Source organism: Camponotus floridanus, unplaced genomic scaffold, assembly GCF_003227725.1.
Source record: "Camponotus floridanus strain SB8 unplaced genomic scaffold, Cflo_v7.5 scaffold27, whole genome shotgun sequence".
In the NCBI taxonomy this organism is placed as follows: Eukaryota; Metazoa; Arthropoda; class Insecta; order Hymenoptera; family Formicidae; genus Camponotus; species Camponotus floridanus.
In genome coordinates this window covers 1,954,885-1,968,688 of record NW_020229403.1, presented here as the reverse complement: position 1 = coordinate 1,968,688, position 13,804 = coordinate 1,954,885, and the positions used below count along the sequence as shown (strand labels likewise).

The window sequence follows — 13,804 nt, the reverse complement described above, 5'->3', positions numbered from 1 at the left end:
TTTCAACGTTATCTGAATGAAGATTCTTACATCTTTTCTTTTAATTTTATAAAATTGAAAAATATTGTATATATGTTTCGAAATTGTATTTAATTTAATTTTGATATTGAATTCTTGAAATTTAACACTATATTGCACGATAAAAGTAAAATGACAAGAATCACTAAAAGTAGATTTATCATAGACCTTCCTTAAGTTAATGACATTATCGGGTTTTCACAAAGACATCGAGAGAAAGTTTAAGACGCAATTTATGGACATTATATTATGCCCCATGAAACTCTCTTTGATCTTCATGAATAGAAACGTGCTTTGTATCTCGAGTATATATTGAAAATCGTCCTAGTCTCGCGAATTAAACGCAGACGATTTATAATCAAAATCGTCGAGGTATCATACATGATATAACAGTGTCGTACCTCTCGTTCCATTTCGCGCGCAAGTAACACGTAAAATTATCACCTAAACATCACAACACGGACATAGAACGAATCGAGAAAGAGGACATTTCTTCCTCGAGTGTTTCGCGCAAAAATCGAGCTCGTCGATAAACCGCCTCGCGAGAGCGAGTGTTTTCGATGGAAGCAGGAAACGTAAAGTAGACAGTCCAAGGCAGGTGAGACAGCTACGCTATACGGAACAGCGCTAAGAAACATCGAACAGCCAAGAACCAGAAGCAATTGTTGCATATGGAGGTACGTGTTTTCATACGTGTGTGGATGGGTGTATACATCTGTATGCGTGTGTGTGATGTGATTGCGTAGGATGTGGCGCGTGTACGCAGGTTGTATGCGTACCACAACCGGGTCCGAACCAAGTGTGTCGAAACATCTATTCAGCCGAACACATCTAGAAGATAACCAGCTCCGCGATGCGATCGCGAGACGTCGTCCCCTCGGTAAGGTATCTCCAATGTCTTTCCAAAGTCGACAACGCGCGAAAGTGGCCCTTCACGCGTCTCTCTCCGCGCGCACGTTATCGAAAAAAAAAGGAACGCGCTCGCGGGTGACGACGCTCTCGATCTACAATTCGAACAAAACACCAGAGGAACAGAAAACTGAGAGAAAGGGGGCGGGAGAAGAAGGAAAAGAAACGAAAAGATAGAAAAAAAGAACAGAGAGAAAGAGAGAGAGAGAGAGAGAGTGACAGCCATCTCACCGCCCGCCACAGCTCAAAGCACTCACTAAACGTCACGGGGGAGCGCGGACAAAAAGGACTGGCCGATCGACGATGATTGTTGTTGTCGGTCAGTGTCGGTCAATTATTGCTGTCTACGTCAGCGAGTGTGTATAGGCGCCTTGGGATCGTGCTTTCGATAACCTACAAGGGGCACTGGCTCCTCTCTCTCCCGTGTACGCTCGCCCGCGTAGCGCCCTGGCCCGGACCGACGTACGCCGTGGTGCCACCTGACAGACTCCGGGAAATTCGAGAAAACGGCATTTCCTTCGGCCCATGCGCGAGAACTTTAATCGAATTTCGGCGAGTTGCAGCGCCGACAACGGCGGGGGCGGCCTCGCTCCGCTTCGCTGCACGTGATCGACTCCGCTCCGGGAATTTGAATTTTGCCGCGCGTCCCGCTCCCAGTATCTCGCGTTCCCTCGCGATATCGTCGGAGAATCGACGAGCTCGAATCCGTTTCTCTTCTCGTCTCTTTCTGCGTATTTTCGTCATTTTCACCCCGCTCCTCCCTCCCTGGAATAAAATCTAATTTGATTATCTCGTGGGAAAATTTCACACGTCACTAGGTAGATATAATTCCGGAGCTCAGGTTTTTCTCGATTGTGAACAAGCGCTCTTTCATCTTGGATTTATAATCTTCAAATATATAATTATAATGTGTCGAGACTCGTATTATTATCACAAACTCTGTATTATTTGCGAAAGAAAGATCAGGATTACGACTTACGTTTTCGGCCATCGCGATGCACCAGATAAAGATGGCGTACTTTCGAAAGATAAATTTTTCAATATTGAGAAAAGATTATCACGTATGCATATATTGAAAATATAATCTCATATAAAGTGAAGATAGGATTGTTGCGTGCTCAACACTCACCTAATGCGGACAAAATCCCTTGCTCGAAATCTCGCACTGCTCGACACACACTTTTCACTTATGCAAACGAACATCTTAATTGCATGTTTAATCGAGTGAAACTAGTGAAAGTATTTTTTGCGCCCGTAACGCGCGAAGTTGGCGCAAAAAAAAGAACTTGTTAGTGGCGCCACCCGACGACGTGACTTGGAATTTCTTCCTCGTTTCTCATCGATAAAATAAAGAATGATTTACCGACGAGAGAAAAATCGGTAAATCGCTCTTTATTCCGTGAGAAATATTGTAATATAGCAAACTATGGAATAAAAATAAGAATTGTAATCTTGAATGATTTATTATCTGTAAGATAATTTTCTAAATTCTTTTTTATTTAGTGCAGATTTTGTCATTTAGAAATTGATGACATTACGATTTGACAAGTCTCGTATATATTCTACACACGTTTCAGTACATCACATATGCATATTTATTTTAGAATAAAAAACATGTTTCCTGTTCTTTCGATCCTTACTTTTTTTTTATGCTAAATTATCACGTGACTCAGTGACGTGCTGTCCTTGTCACGTGTCCGTGGGTTAGTGCGTCACTGTCGTCTGAATCGTTATAATGGCAGCTCCAGTGAAAAAGCGTGAAATTCGACAAAAATTACACGATGATGAAGATCGCGTCTCCTCCAGCAGCGAGGATGAAGAATATGAAGTCGCGGATGAGCAAGTAAGAAATAATTGTTTATATCGCGCGACATGTCATCTTATCGAGCGAACTAACCTCATTTTCGAACACGCGGTCGCTTTCTGCTAGAGATTTATTTCAGTTTTTTGAGCTTAATTCACCGATTTTCGCGCATGTAAAAATAATAAATCACGACAAAATAATCTCTCGAGATTATACTTTAATTTGACTGGTGCGAATGTTACTCGACGAGCTGAAAAATTATGACTGAATAATCATATAGTTTAACAATATTTATCTAATAATATATATTTATCACATGTATTATAATATTCTTAATTAAGCAAGAGATGAGAGATCTTTTACGGATATTTTGATACAAAATCTGCTATATGTACAGTAATATCTATATTGTTAATTGTTGCACGCCTAATTTTTATCAGAAATATTTCAACAAGTATTTTAAGCTTTACACTTGCAAACAATATAATCTATAAAATGCTGTAATCAATTTTAGGGAATGGAACTTCAATTGGATTTTGAGGGTCGTAATCCACAAGATCCAGATTATCATGGAATCAAAACATTATTGCAACAACTTTTTCTCAAAGCACATATTGATTTAGGTGGACTAACAGACTTGATAATATCTCAGAATTATGTAGGATCTGTTGTGAAACAGTCTGACGAAATAGATGAATCCGACGATGATGACGATGATGTCAATGATGTATTTGGTATTACAACTGTCATTAATGTTTCCGATAAACAGGTGCGCATAAATTAGTAATGATATGTAATTGTTCTTTAAAGGAACTTATTTTTTTTCAATCTCTGGTTGAATTCTTTGTAAAAACGAAAATTGAATCTTTTCCAGAATGTTGTATGTATACAACAGCTTAGGGATTTATTGAAACAACTAGCAGATGAGCATGCAACAGACACAGCTAACGCTATGATAAAGAATGTATTGGAGAATGACGCAGCACAATTGGGTTTACTTATAAATGAGAGATTTGTCAACATTCCAGCCAAGATATCAGTGCCACTTTTCGAAAACTTAATTTCTGAAGTGAAACGTGCCAATAGTAGAAATATGCCATTTAATTTCTCCTATTATATACTTATATGTAAACTATACAAGTCGGAAGATAAAAAAATAGGAAAGAAGTTAAAAAACAAGAATAAAAACACTAACAATGAACCACTTATATTATGGAGCAATCCAGAAGAAGAAATTTTTGCAGAAAAATCAACTGTTAGCTTTGAATTTTCTGTCGAAGAAGAAGCAGACAGTGGCTTATCTGGAAAATGGACTGAAACGGATGATGAAATGATACCTTATAGACGAGTTCTTCTTTTCGAAGCTTCTAAATTGCAATCCATATTCGAGAAAATACAAAATCAATTTTCTTAACTAATTCTATAAACGATATTAATATTGGTAAAATAGCTGAGCCTACTGCAAAACTTTGTATTTGCAATATAAAGAAAATGTGCTTTTCAATGAAAATTTCTTTGATACCTGCGTATGACAAAGTGTAATTACAATGGTATGTGCACTAAATTTTTTATAATACATCTTTTATACAGCGCTTATGCTACAAACTGTTTCTATGAATTTCGCCCTTTCACACTTTTATTCTTCTATTTTTTTTATAAATTATACTAGCAAAATATCTATCAATTTTACATCGAACTTCGTCATTTGATCTCATTTGGTAAATCTATATAGCAATATAGACATTACTTTTATAATTGAATAAATAGGTTTTGTATACATAAATTTAGATAAACGAGTAAAATAGATATAAAACGCAAATGTACAAATAAAACAAGAAAGATATATCATATTGTAAAATTAATAATGTATGATTTAGCTGATTTTGAGACTCAAACCTTTCTGGAATTACAAATTATTTTCATTTAAGCAACATCCATTACTACGATGATGCGTCTGTAAACTTGAATGACTGCCTTATTGGTTTAGCTCTCCGTCTCATGGTACCAAGAATATTTAACATTTCAGAAACTGCTGGCGACGTATTTTCTGCTTGCCGTCTTTTCCGCTCCTCTTCTCTTTGTTTCTAAAATCAATATTTTACTCAAGTATATACATAACAGAGATAATTGTAAGTAATGCTATACTTTATTCGAAAATAATAGAGAACATGTCTAAAAATATTTAACAGATATCAAAATTTAAAAAATGTTTTAGAGTTTAACAATGTTATGAATATATCTTTGATGTATTTTAAATACTTACATAGTCTAATTTTATACTTACATCTGTATGCTTTAGCGTGAAACGTCCGCCTTTGATTTGATTGATAATATCGTCAATAGCTAAAAATATTTGACATTTCATATCTCGTGATAATTTGTGTGTGTATAATAATTCATAACTAACAAAATAATGAACTGTGCAATTACCAGGCTGTTGTGTTACTGCAGGTGTTTTTTTTTGTGCAATGCCAAGCATATTCTCCATGTCACTTACAGCCGAACGCTCGGAGATCAATTTTTCCTTAGTTAGCAATTTTATCGATGATTGACCAGTCATCGATATTGGTAGCGGTGGGGGAGGCGGAGGTAACGGTGGCGGTGGCGGTTTCGAAACTTTCTCCTCTAACTCGCTGATTTTTTGTTTTAAACATCGAACAACATTCTCCAATTCTTCTATTGTTTTCTCGGCCCTTTCGGCTCTCTGAAGAACAACTTCTAACTCGGATTCTGCGAGCTTCAGTTTCTCTTCGACAATTTCAAATTCTACATTCGATTCTTTTTCTTCCAGTTTCTCCTGTAACATCTGTATTTGGGAAGCATGCGTCTGCTGTTCTTCTTCTAATAGTCTCTTTAAAGATTCCACTTCTTGCAAAACAGCTAATAATCTTCCATTTGGATCATCTCCGACCTCCGCCATAAGAAGAGCGCTTTGATGCGCTAAGACGTTTCGTTCTTTTTGAACCTAAACAATCGAGCTAATCAGTATGATTTATATAGAAATAATTATATCTTTTAATATAATTTAACTTTTCGAAACATATTTTCTCTACAATTTTCTTATAAACACATGTAGTTTTAAAATAATGACGAGTTTTACTCTGTGTGTGATACTCTAAAATAATATTACATGCATAATTTTAAATAAAATTGTAATTAAATTATTAATGATTATCAAAATTAAATCAAAGATTGTAAGAATTAGTAATTCACCTTTTCAGCTTCTATCTTGAGAATTTTCGCGTTTTCTCTCTCACGATCACATTGCGTTTTCAAAACTTGCACCTCTTCAGCCACCATTTTTGTAATTCTTTCCATATTTCCTTTGTGAACCTTCATTTCATTAATTTTCTCTTCTCCTATAAGAAAGACGAATTAGTCGCTTAGTCGTGTTATCTATCACAAAAAAAAGATTATGGGATATATCTTATCTTTTACCTTTTTCTCGGAGAGCTCTTTCTTCTTCCAGCTGTGTAGTCAATTGCGTCACCTGCTCTTGAGCTTCGAATTCTTGAAGTCGCGCAGAATGAAGTTCTGTCTGAAGCCGCGCTATTTCACCGCTTAATTCTGCAAATTAATATTTGATTTAAGATCGATCATTTTATCAATTTAGTAAATATTTTCTTGTTCATCTTGTATAACTAAAGTTAATTTATTTTATATAAATAATTTAAAACTCTTAATCATAGCTCAGTTTTATGTTTTAATTTGACATCTTATGCAACAAGATTAATTACATATTACAATTACCTTTCACCGTTTGTCTCAGCTCATCCAAATCCTCGAAATTCGATGTATCCACTTCGTCGGATAAATCAAAATCCAATGATTGCTCTGGATTATTATGTAGAAACTTTTGCGTCATAATTTGAGATCTTCGTTTGAGCTCGCGGTTTTGTCGATACCACTAATAATAAAATTATATATTATATTTTAAAAAACCAAAATATAATTCTCTCGATTATTTTTTGTGATGGTACATTGATAAAAATCGAGATTGAAACAAGTTACCTGAGATGCTTGTTGCATAGCTTTGTGCATTGCATTCGTTTCCACATCATATTGACGTTTTAATTGTTCGTATTCCTTACACACTGCTTCCGAAACTGTAAAAAATTAGCAAGTGTTGATAGCAATTTTATAAAAATACTCGTTAAATTATATAAAGTGACTTCCAGATTGATGCACACCTGTTCGCAATTTTAGCAGCTTATGTTCCTTCTCTTGAACTTGTGATTGTAGCGTATTATTTTCTTTCTGCAATTGTTGATATTTTTTCTCCAAATCTGCATGTTCTTTACTAACTAATACAGAACAGAAATAAGTTACAACATGATGTTATTGTAAATTATTTAATATTTTGTATATTTTTTATATGTTGTTAAATATAAGCAGATATGCGTAAATAAAATGAATCAGTTAACAATTATTATAATTAAGTCATATGACAATCGGAGAGTCATATAAGAATGTAGAACTGTTGAGATGATATCATTACTCATTTCTAAAAAAAAATCCGTATATACGGAAAAATATTACTTCACTAATTAGCTTTATGAAGAAATATTATAAAATATATATACAATAGACTTTTATAAATTATAAGAGATTATTATATATGTGGCATGTCATTGAAACTTGCCTTACTTTAATGTTTCGTAAAATTCTGATTAGTATGTTCTTCATATCTTTTTTTTTTGTTAGTGTGTATCTCAAATATTATTTTTAAACATCCTTGATCAATCTCTGACGCATTGCGTTACATTATGCATGAATCGCTTAAAAAGCATTAGTCGCTTAATTATTGGAAGTATTCAACGATTTTGGGAAAGTTTTAGAACAGAATAGCAATTTATTCCTGCCCATAAACTTGATCAATTTTTTTTGCTGATTGTCGATCAATCGATGTAATACGAATCGTGCCAGGAATACAAATTCCGCGAATAACCGTGTACCAATAATTTTTTATCTATGTCAATTTAAAATTCTATCGTGTTATAGACAGTGTGACTAATAGAACGTCATTGCCTTCGTTTTACATACAGCAGTGAATCACAACACGATAATCGACTATACAACATTCTGAGTCAATCAAAATAATCTCTCGTGTGGTGTATGTACTTTCCATTATTTATGAGTTTCTGCCAAGGAAAGTCTTGCAAAAAGATTAACGCCGAAACATCGGTCGATTTATCATATTCAGAACAAGCCACAAAAGAAATTTCAAAAGTAACGAGAGAAATCTTGTTTTTATCTCAAGTCTCAAGCATTTACATATATGAATCGTTGGAAACAATCGTTTAAAAGTAACTTTCTTCTTCTCAAAACATATAAGAATTTATGAAAAAATATCTAATGTAATTATTTATAAAATTATTAAAATTATAACTTTTTTATGATTTCTTTTATGATAAATAGAAAATTAACAAAATTGTATGTCCTAGAAATATAATAATATACAAAAAATCAAAGTGTATATCGGTATTGACTTGTATTTGTTATCAAGACATCTTTCAATTATTAATCTAATATTAGTAGGTATGTTTAATTTCTATCTATCCAATGAATATATATTAAATCGACAATCTGCCCGACAAATGTCATATTTATTTATTTTCTTGTTTCTTCCTCTTTTCGTTATATATAAATATCGATTATCATTTGTTTTCTTTTATTTTTTCTACTTTTTTCAACTATTCAATAATGTAAACATCGGGTTAAAAAAATGTCACAGCGTACATTTACTTTATCAGTTATTTCAAAATTTCAAATCTAGCAAATTTAATAAGCGATTATCCATGCGATGTCTCCATTCATGTAATTGTTAAATTTATTTATTTATCGCACGTCATTTGACGCTTACCAGCTTCATTCTTTTGTAGCAAAAGCTTTCGCTTCTTCTCCGAGTCTTCATATTTATTTTTCCACTTGATCTCGCTAAAGCTGTTATCCATATTAAACTTGAAAACGTCGCTCGTCTTATAATTGCTCACAGGCGTCGTCTTCTCCTTGGAATTTCGTATCTCGATGCTTGAAGTTGACAATTGATTATTGTTACGTGATCTTAGTTGTACGACGGAAGCTTCGAGCTTTTCAAAGCACGCTTTTTGAGCGGCCACGGATCCGCGGCCCAATCTCTCGAAGGACCCTCTACGCTTTGGAGGGCATCTTTCTTGAGTCTTGATCGCAGTTGATACTCTAGGCACCGGAATGTGAGAATGAATCACGCTCGAGGTCGAGGTTTTCGGTGTCTCTGTGCTTAGGACGATGTTGAATTCTGTCTTATTCATAGCAACTGTGGAAGTAAATGTACTTGTTAAACCATTTGATATTAAGCTTTACCGCTATTACAATAATGAAGTGTAATGAGAGTTATTTCCTGAGAAGAAGTATTTTAAGTCGATTTGTATCTTTTTTCAAATATTATTTATGTAACAAACTTATAAATGAAATGCAATCATTACTAGAATTATTATTAAAATAATTATTATTATAATTTTTATTAAAATAATTTAAAAGTGGATTTTTAGCCATGAATTATTAATTGAAAACTTTCTTACTTATATAATCTTATCTCATTTTTCGCAAGTGGCACACACGATTCTATTATGGTATTAAATATCATGTATATCATAATATTTATTCTGATAAATATGATACATGTTCGTTGAGAAATTATGTGACATTTGACAAGTGTCAATTACAGAGATACTCTTTTCGTGTATGTATATGTATTCTTTACAAACAATATTATATCGATCTTTAATTCGATCGAAATTACATAATCGATATTCAAATAACGTGACATTTTGAATGATCTACACAAAAGAAAGACTCATAAGAAAAAAATCTGAATATTGCTATCAGTTACAGTTAAAGATTAATAACATAGGACATCTTTAAAAATAAACATATTGGTGATAAACACATTTTGCCGTTAGTAGTTAAATTTAAAATAATCGTTATATCAAAATATTCTTAATCCAAATTTCATAAATATCGAAACGAATTAGATTTATTTTGATAAGGATTAAGTAATATTATTTAATTACCATTGACAGTTATTTGTTATTATTTTCATAAATCAATATTAAATATTTGAAATAAGAAGAAAAATTATTTACATGAAAAAATATTTACATCTATATTCTATAAACTATTATGAAACATAATTAATTGATAGTAAAATATTATAACAGTCGTACTTATTGTCCAAAATTATCGAACTCTGAATAATGAGTATCATAATTATTAGTTACTATTAAATATATCTATACATTTGTTATTTTGTTTACATGGAAAAAGAGTGAAAGATTAATTAAAAAATATTCTTAAACTGTAAAATATGAATTATTGGAACAAAAGTTTCTAAAATAGAATTCGTTCACAAAAGTTTACTCCAGTTAGGTCTAGTCGCACGTGCTAAGCTTCGCGGGAGCCTCCCCCGCGGGCCATTTAAAGTTAATTCGTCGGAATGTGCGTCTGTGTCAGGGCTCGTGCAGCACGTAAATCGTTAAACTGATGTCGACGGTGAGTCGACGGATGTACTTCGCTTTCCCCTGACCGGAGATCCGCCAGGTGTTGCGATTGCTTCTCGATAATATCATGCATAATTATTGTTCTGGCTTCAGTTATGTTAACGCCCCTGAACTCTTGGCTTCTTCTCGCAAACACGTTACTCTAACAAAAATTCGCTCGTTCGAAGACAAGAGACAAAGCACTTTAATAGAATAAAGACAACCCTCTGCATTAAAATGCTTAAAGAAGTCACTTAGCTCTTTCAAAGTTAATTATCCTTTAAATATATGCTAAAGCAGGAAAGACGTATCAGAGTGTTAAAATCGATAAACAGAGTACTCTCAAAAAAGAACACTTTTAGCTCGAAAAATTTAAAAATAATTAAAATAATTTTAAAAAATTTTATGTAAGCAAAGAAATAAATATGAAAATCATACTTAATGTTAAGTAACTATTTAAATAAGAAATATTGATATAACAAAGTAATGCGACTGTAGATTTCATTTTTATTTCATTATTTGACTGCATAAAATTTTAATATTATTACATGAAGAAATATTCTAAATTCTCTTTACATTTATTAAGGAAGATATGTATATAAATTCTTGTGAAAAAATCACTCATCGTATAAATAAATATTCTATGTTCAAAGTTAAAAAATTGTATGGTTTATGTATCATCTTTTGTTATCGATTAGTTAACACTTGCACCTGTCTTTTTTTCTTGCACTTGCTATAGTCTAACTAGCGGCATTGTACATCGTAATATTATAGGCTTAATTTTATATGCAAATACACATGCACAAGCATTGACGCGCTTCCAATATTAAAGCAAATTAGCAATGAGTAGCGAGTAAAGTGTCTGATAAAGTACAATTGATAGATCACGGACTTCTTTTACATATATATCACACTGTACTGCAAAAATGTAAAAACTAAAAAATGCTTCCAGATAAAATATGTCTTTACTAGTATGAATGACTCATGATAGAAGGAATATTAAGTGTTTTTGATGTATTGCATGATTACAAGCCAATTGATTAAATTGATAGATACGTAATTTGTCACGTGCTTGCTGTTAATATTAACAATTTAAAGCTATCAAATGTTCTTTTAAGCAGTTTGTAAGATATTGTTGATATGATTTTGATATAAAAATCTATTATTTAAAAATACATTTTTTATCTCTTTTAACTCTTTCTCTCTCTCCATGGATTATAAATATGTTAAATATCATATTTTTACTACGAAAGGAAATTTTTATCTTTTATCATTACGTAAAATTAAGAAAATTTGCATTATATGTAACGGTCAGAAATAAATCAAATATCAAGAGATCACAATATTTTGTGAATACACACAGTAATATAAACCCATACAGCACAAAAAGGCCAAAAGACGTCTTAAAGACGTCTAAAGGACTTTAAGACGTCTTTAAGAAGTCTTTTAGATGTCTTTTGGACATGTGTGCTGTCTGGGAAGTCAATTTAAACACATGATGAAATTTATAATTATCATATATAAATTTTATTTCTTTTTATATCAATCACAGTTTGCTTCAATGACTATCAATTCAGTTTCACTTCACTCATAAAAATAATTTAAAATAAAGACTCGAGTAGACTTTTAATTATTGATCACAATATCATACACAGCACTGTTGTATATATAATGAACTTTGGAATCGTACGTCAGATCAGAAAATACGAGAGGTCCTTTCACTTTTCCTCTTTGTATTAAAGAACAGCTTCAAGTTTCATATTATATGTAAAACTAAATCATTTAGAAAATGATAGATGTAAACGAGGGAAGATCGATATCTCGAATGAATTATAGAGAGAAACATTGAATTATATTTTTCCGAATCATGATTGAAAATTTTAATTATAAGTAACATCATCTTCCTTATACAATTTATAATGCATTATCTTACATTGCAACGAGAAAAAAAACATGTTGTAAAAATTGGTATAAGATACAATTTAGCTCGTTAATTATCCTCTTGTAAAAATCACGATTGATTCGCATGCAAAATAATGATCGATGCAAATATAATTAATATTTCTCTCTTGTATAAACAATAAGATAAATTACACTCACATTTGTTCGATATATCATTAAACGAGGATAAAACAATTAATCTGTCGGTACGCTCGGCACATCGAACTCGTCGCAGTCACAAACTCCAACACACGTTCTCACTCGCGTGCATTCACAAGCGTACTGATTCCCTTGCGTCTCGTAACGTTAACATTATCTCGCAACACTGCGAAAGAGAGCTTCGGGAATGCGAGAGTGTCGTTTCCTCGAAGTCAGCCGACCCCAAGCGTGTGCGCACGCATATTCGACGTACCTTCTGCAGGATAGTTTTTAACATATAATATCGTTCATTGATGAATGAGATGCGTTTTGTGTGATTTAGCTAACGTAATCAAAAAGAGAAAGAGAAAGGGGGGAGAGGGGGGAGGGAGGGAGGGAGGGGGAGAGGAGAGAGAGAGAGAGAGAGAACAACACAAGCAATATATCAAATCTTATCGAAAACAAACTATTCAAATCAATATGCTTTGAATATAAAAATTACGCGAAAAGAAAATATATACGCGCAAGAACATAGCAATGCGTGTAAAATATAAATATCAACAAATATTTTTTATATCCTTATTTTTTAAGAATTACTTTGTTTCTATAAAATAAATAAAACATGAAACATATTTTCTTAACAAAGCACAATAAAAGTTCTTATGGAAATACAGCTGACCTTCACAGTTGATCGAATCAATCATTAGAGAGTGTTTTATTCGTCTTTTCTCATATATATATATATATATATATATATATATACACATTCCGAAGTAAAAATTAAAAAATCCGATAATTTCGAATATATTTTCGACGCTGTCTTGAAAGGAATTTATGCAATTAGTCAGCAGCTGAGTACACAGAAAGCGATGTATATAGAGTTACAAATAATGATTAAAAATTCATAAATTTGTCGATAGAATCGTTAGATTTTAGATTGAGAAAATTCAGGGAAAATTTGCATAGCATAAAAACAGACAAATTGACACAATTGCGATGTTTGCGTAAAATCGACCAATACCAAAATTTATATGAATAATAATATAATTAAATCTATATAATAAGATATATAAAACTTTTCCTTTTCATTTTACAAAATTATTTTAAAATAATGTATATATTAATATTTCATATTAAGTTCATTAAATAAAAATGGCAATTGTTAATTCTATCGATAAATTATTTTCATCTCGTTTATGTGTGTGTGTGTGTGTGAGAAAGAGAGAGAAGCTTTGTGAAAATAAATTATTAAATTATAGCAATAAAATTTCAAAATAACAAATTTAATTTTAATGTCAAGTCAAGTAAAGTCTGTTATAATCTTTAGACAGACAGACACACACACACACACACACACACACACACACACACACACACACACACACACACACACACACACACACACACACACACACACACACACACACACACACACACACACACACACACACACACACACACACACACACATATACAC

General features: G+C 32.5%; 3 protein-coding genes across 6 annotated transcripts in view; 1 reads left to right on the top strand and 2 right to left on the bottom strand.

Annotated features, from left to right (window-relative positions):
• The window catches only part of LOC105251481 (protein Skeletor, isoforms B/C), a 61,240-nt gene extending 59,106 nt beyond the window's left edge, over positions 1 to 2,134 (bottom strand). The window contains exon 1 of one of the 4 annotated variants that reach the window (XM_025409539.1): positions 2,057 to 2,134. The gene's annotated coding sequence lies outside the window, so the exon portion shown is untranslated. Of the gene's footprint in view, positions 1 to 797; positions 1,099 to 1,158; positions 1,452 to 2,056 lie in introns of those variants that run through there. The other 3 variants (XM_025409536.1, XM_025409535.1, XM_025409538.1) reach the window with 3 other exon arrangements.
• A 495-nt stretch (positions 2,135 to 2,629) lies between these two features.
• On the top strand, positions 2,630 to 4,373 carry LOC105251482 (protein BCCIP homolog). The gene is made up of 3 exons (XM_011258335.3): positions 2,630 to 2,770; positions 3,246 to 3,500; positions 3,606 to 4,373. The coding sequence occupies exons 1-3, from the start codon at positions 2,663 to 2,665 to the stop codon at positions 4,143 to 4,145; spliced, it is 903 nt and encodes a 300-aa protein (XP_011256637.1). The 5' UTR covers positions 2,630 to 2,662; the 3' UTR covers positions 4,146 to 4,373.
• Positions 4,374 to 4,503: 130 nt separating this feature from the next.
• Positions 4,504 to 12,599, bottom strand: LOC105251483 (shootin-1). Its single transcript, XM_011258336.3, has 10 exons — positions 12,349 to 12,599; positions 8,595 to 9,026; positions 6,922 to 7,035; positions 6,743 to 6,837; positions 6,482 to 6,638; positions 6,170 to 6,298; positions 5,945 to 6,090; positions 5,162 to 5,696; positions 5,016 to 5,074; positions 4,504 to 4,815 (listed from the first exon to the last, which is right to left on the bottom strand). The coding sequence occupies exons 2-10, from the start codon at positions 9,019 to 9,021 to the stop codon at positions 4,672 to 4,674; spliced, it is 1,806 nt and encodes a 601-aa protein (XP_011256638.1). The 5' UTR covers positions 9,022 to 9,026; positions 12,349 to 12,599; the 3' UTR covers positions 4,504 to 4,671.
• Between the last annotated feature and the right edge of the window lie 1,205 nt (positions 12,600 to 13,804).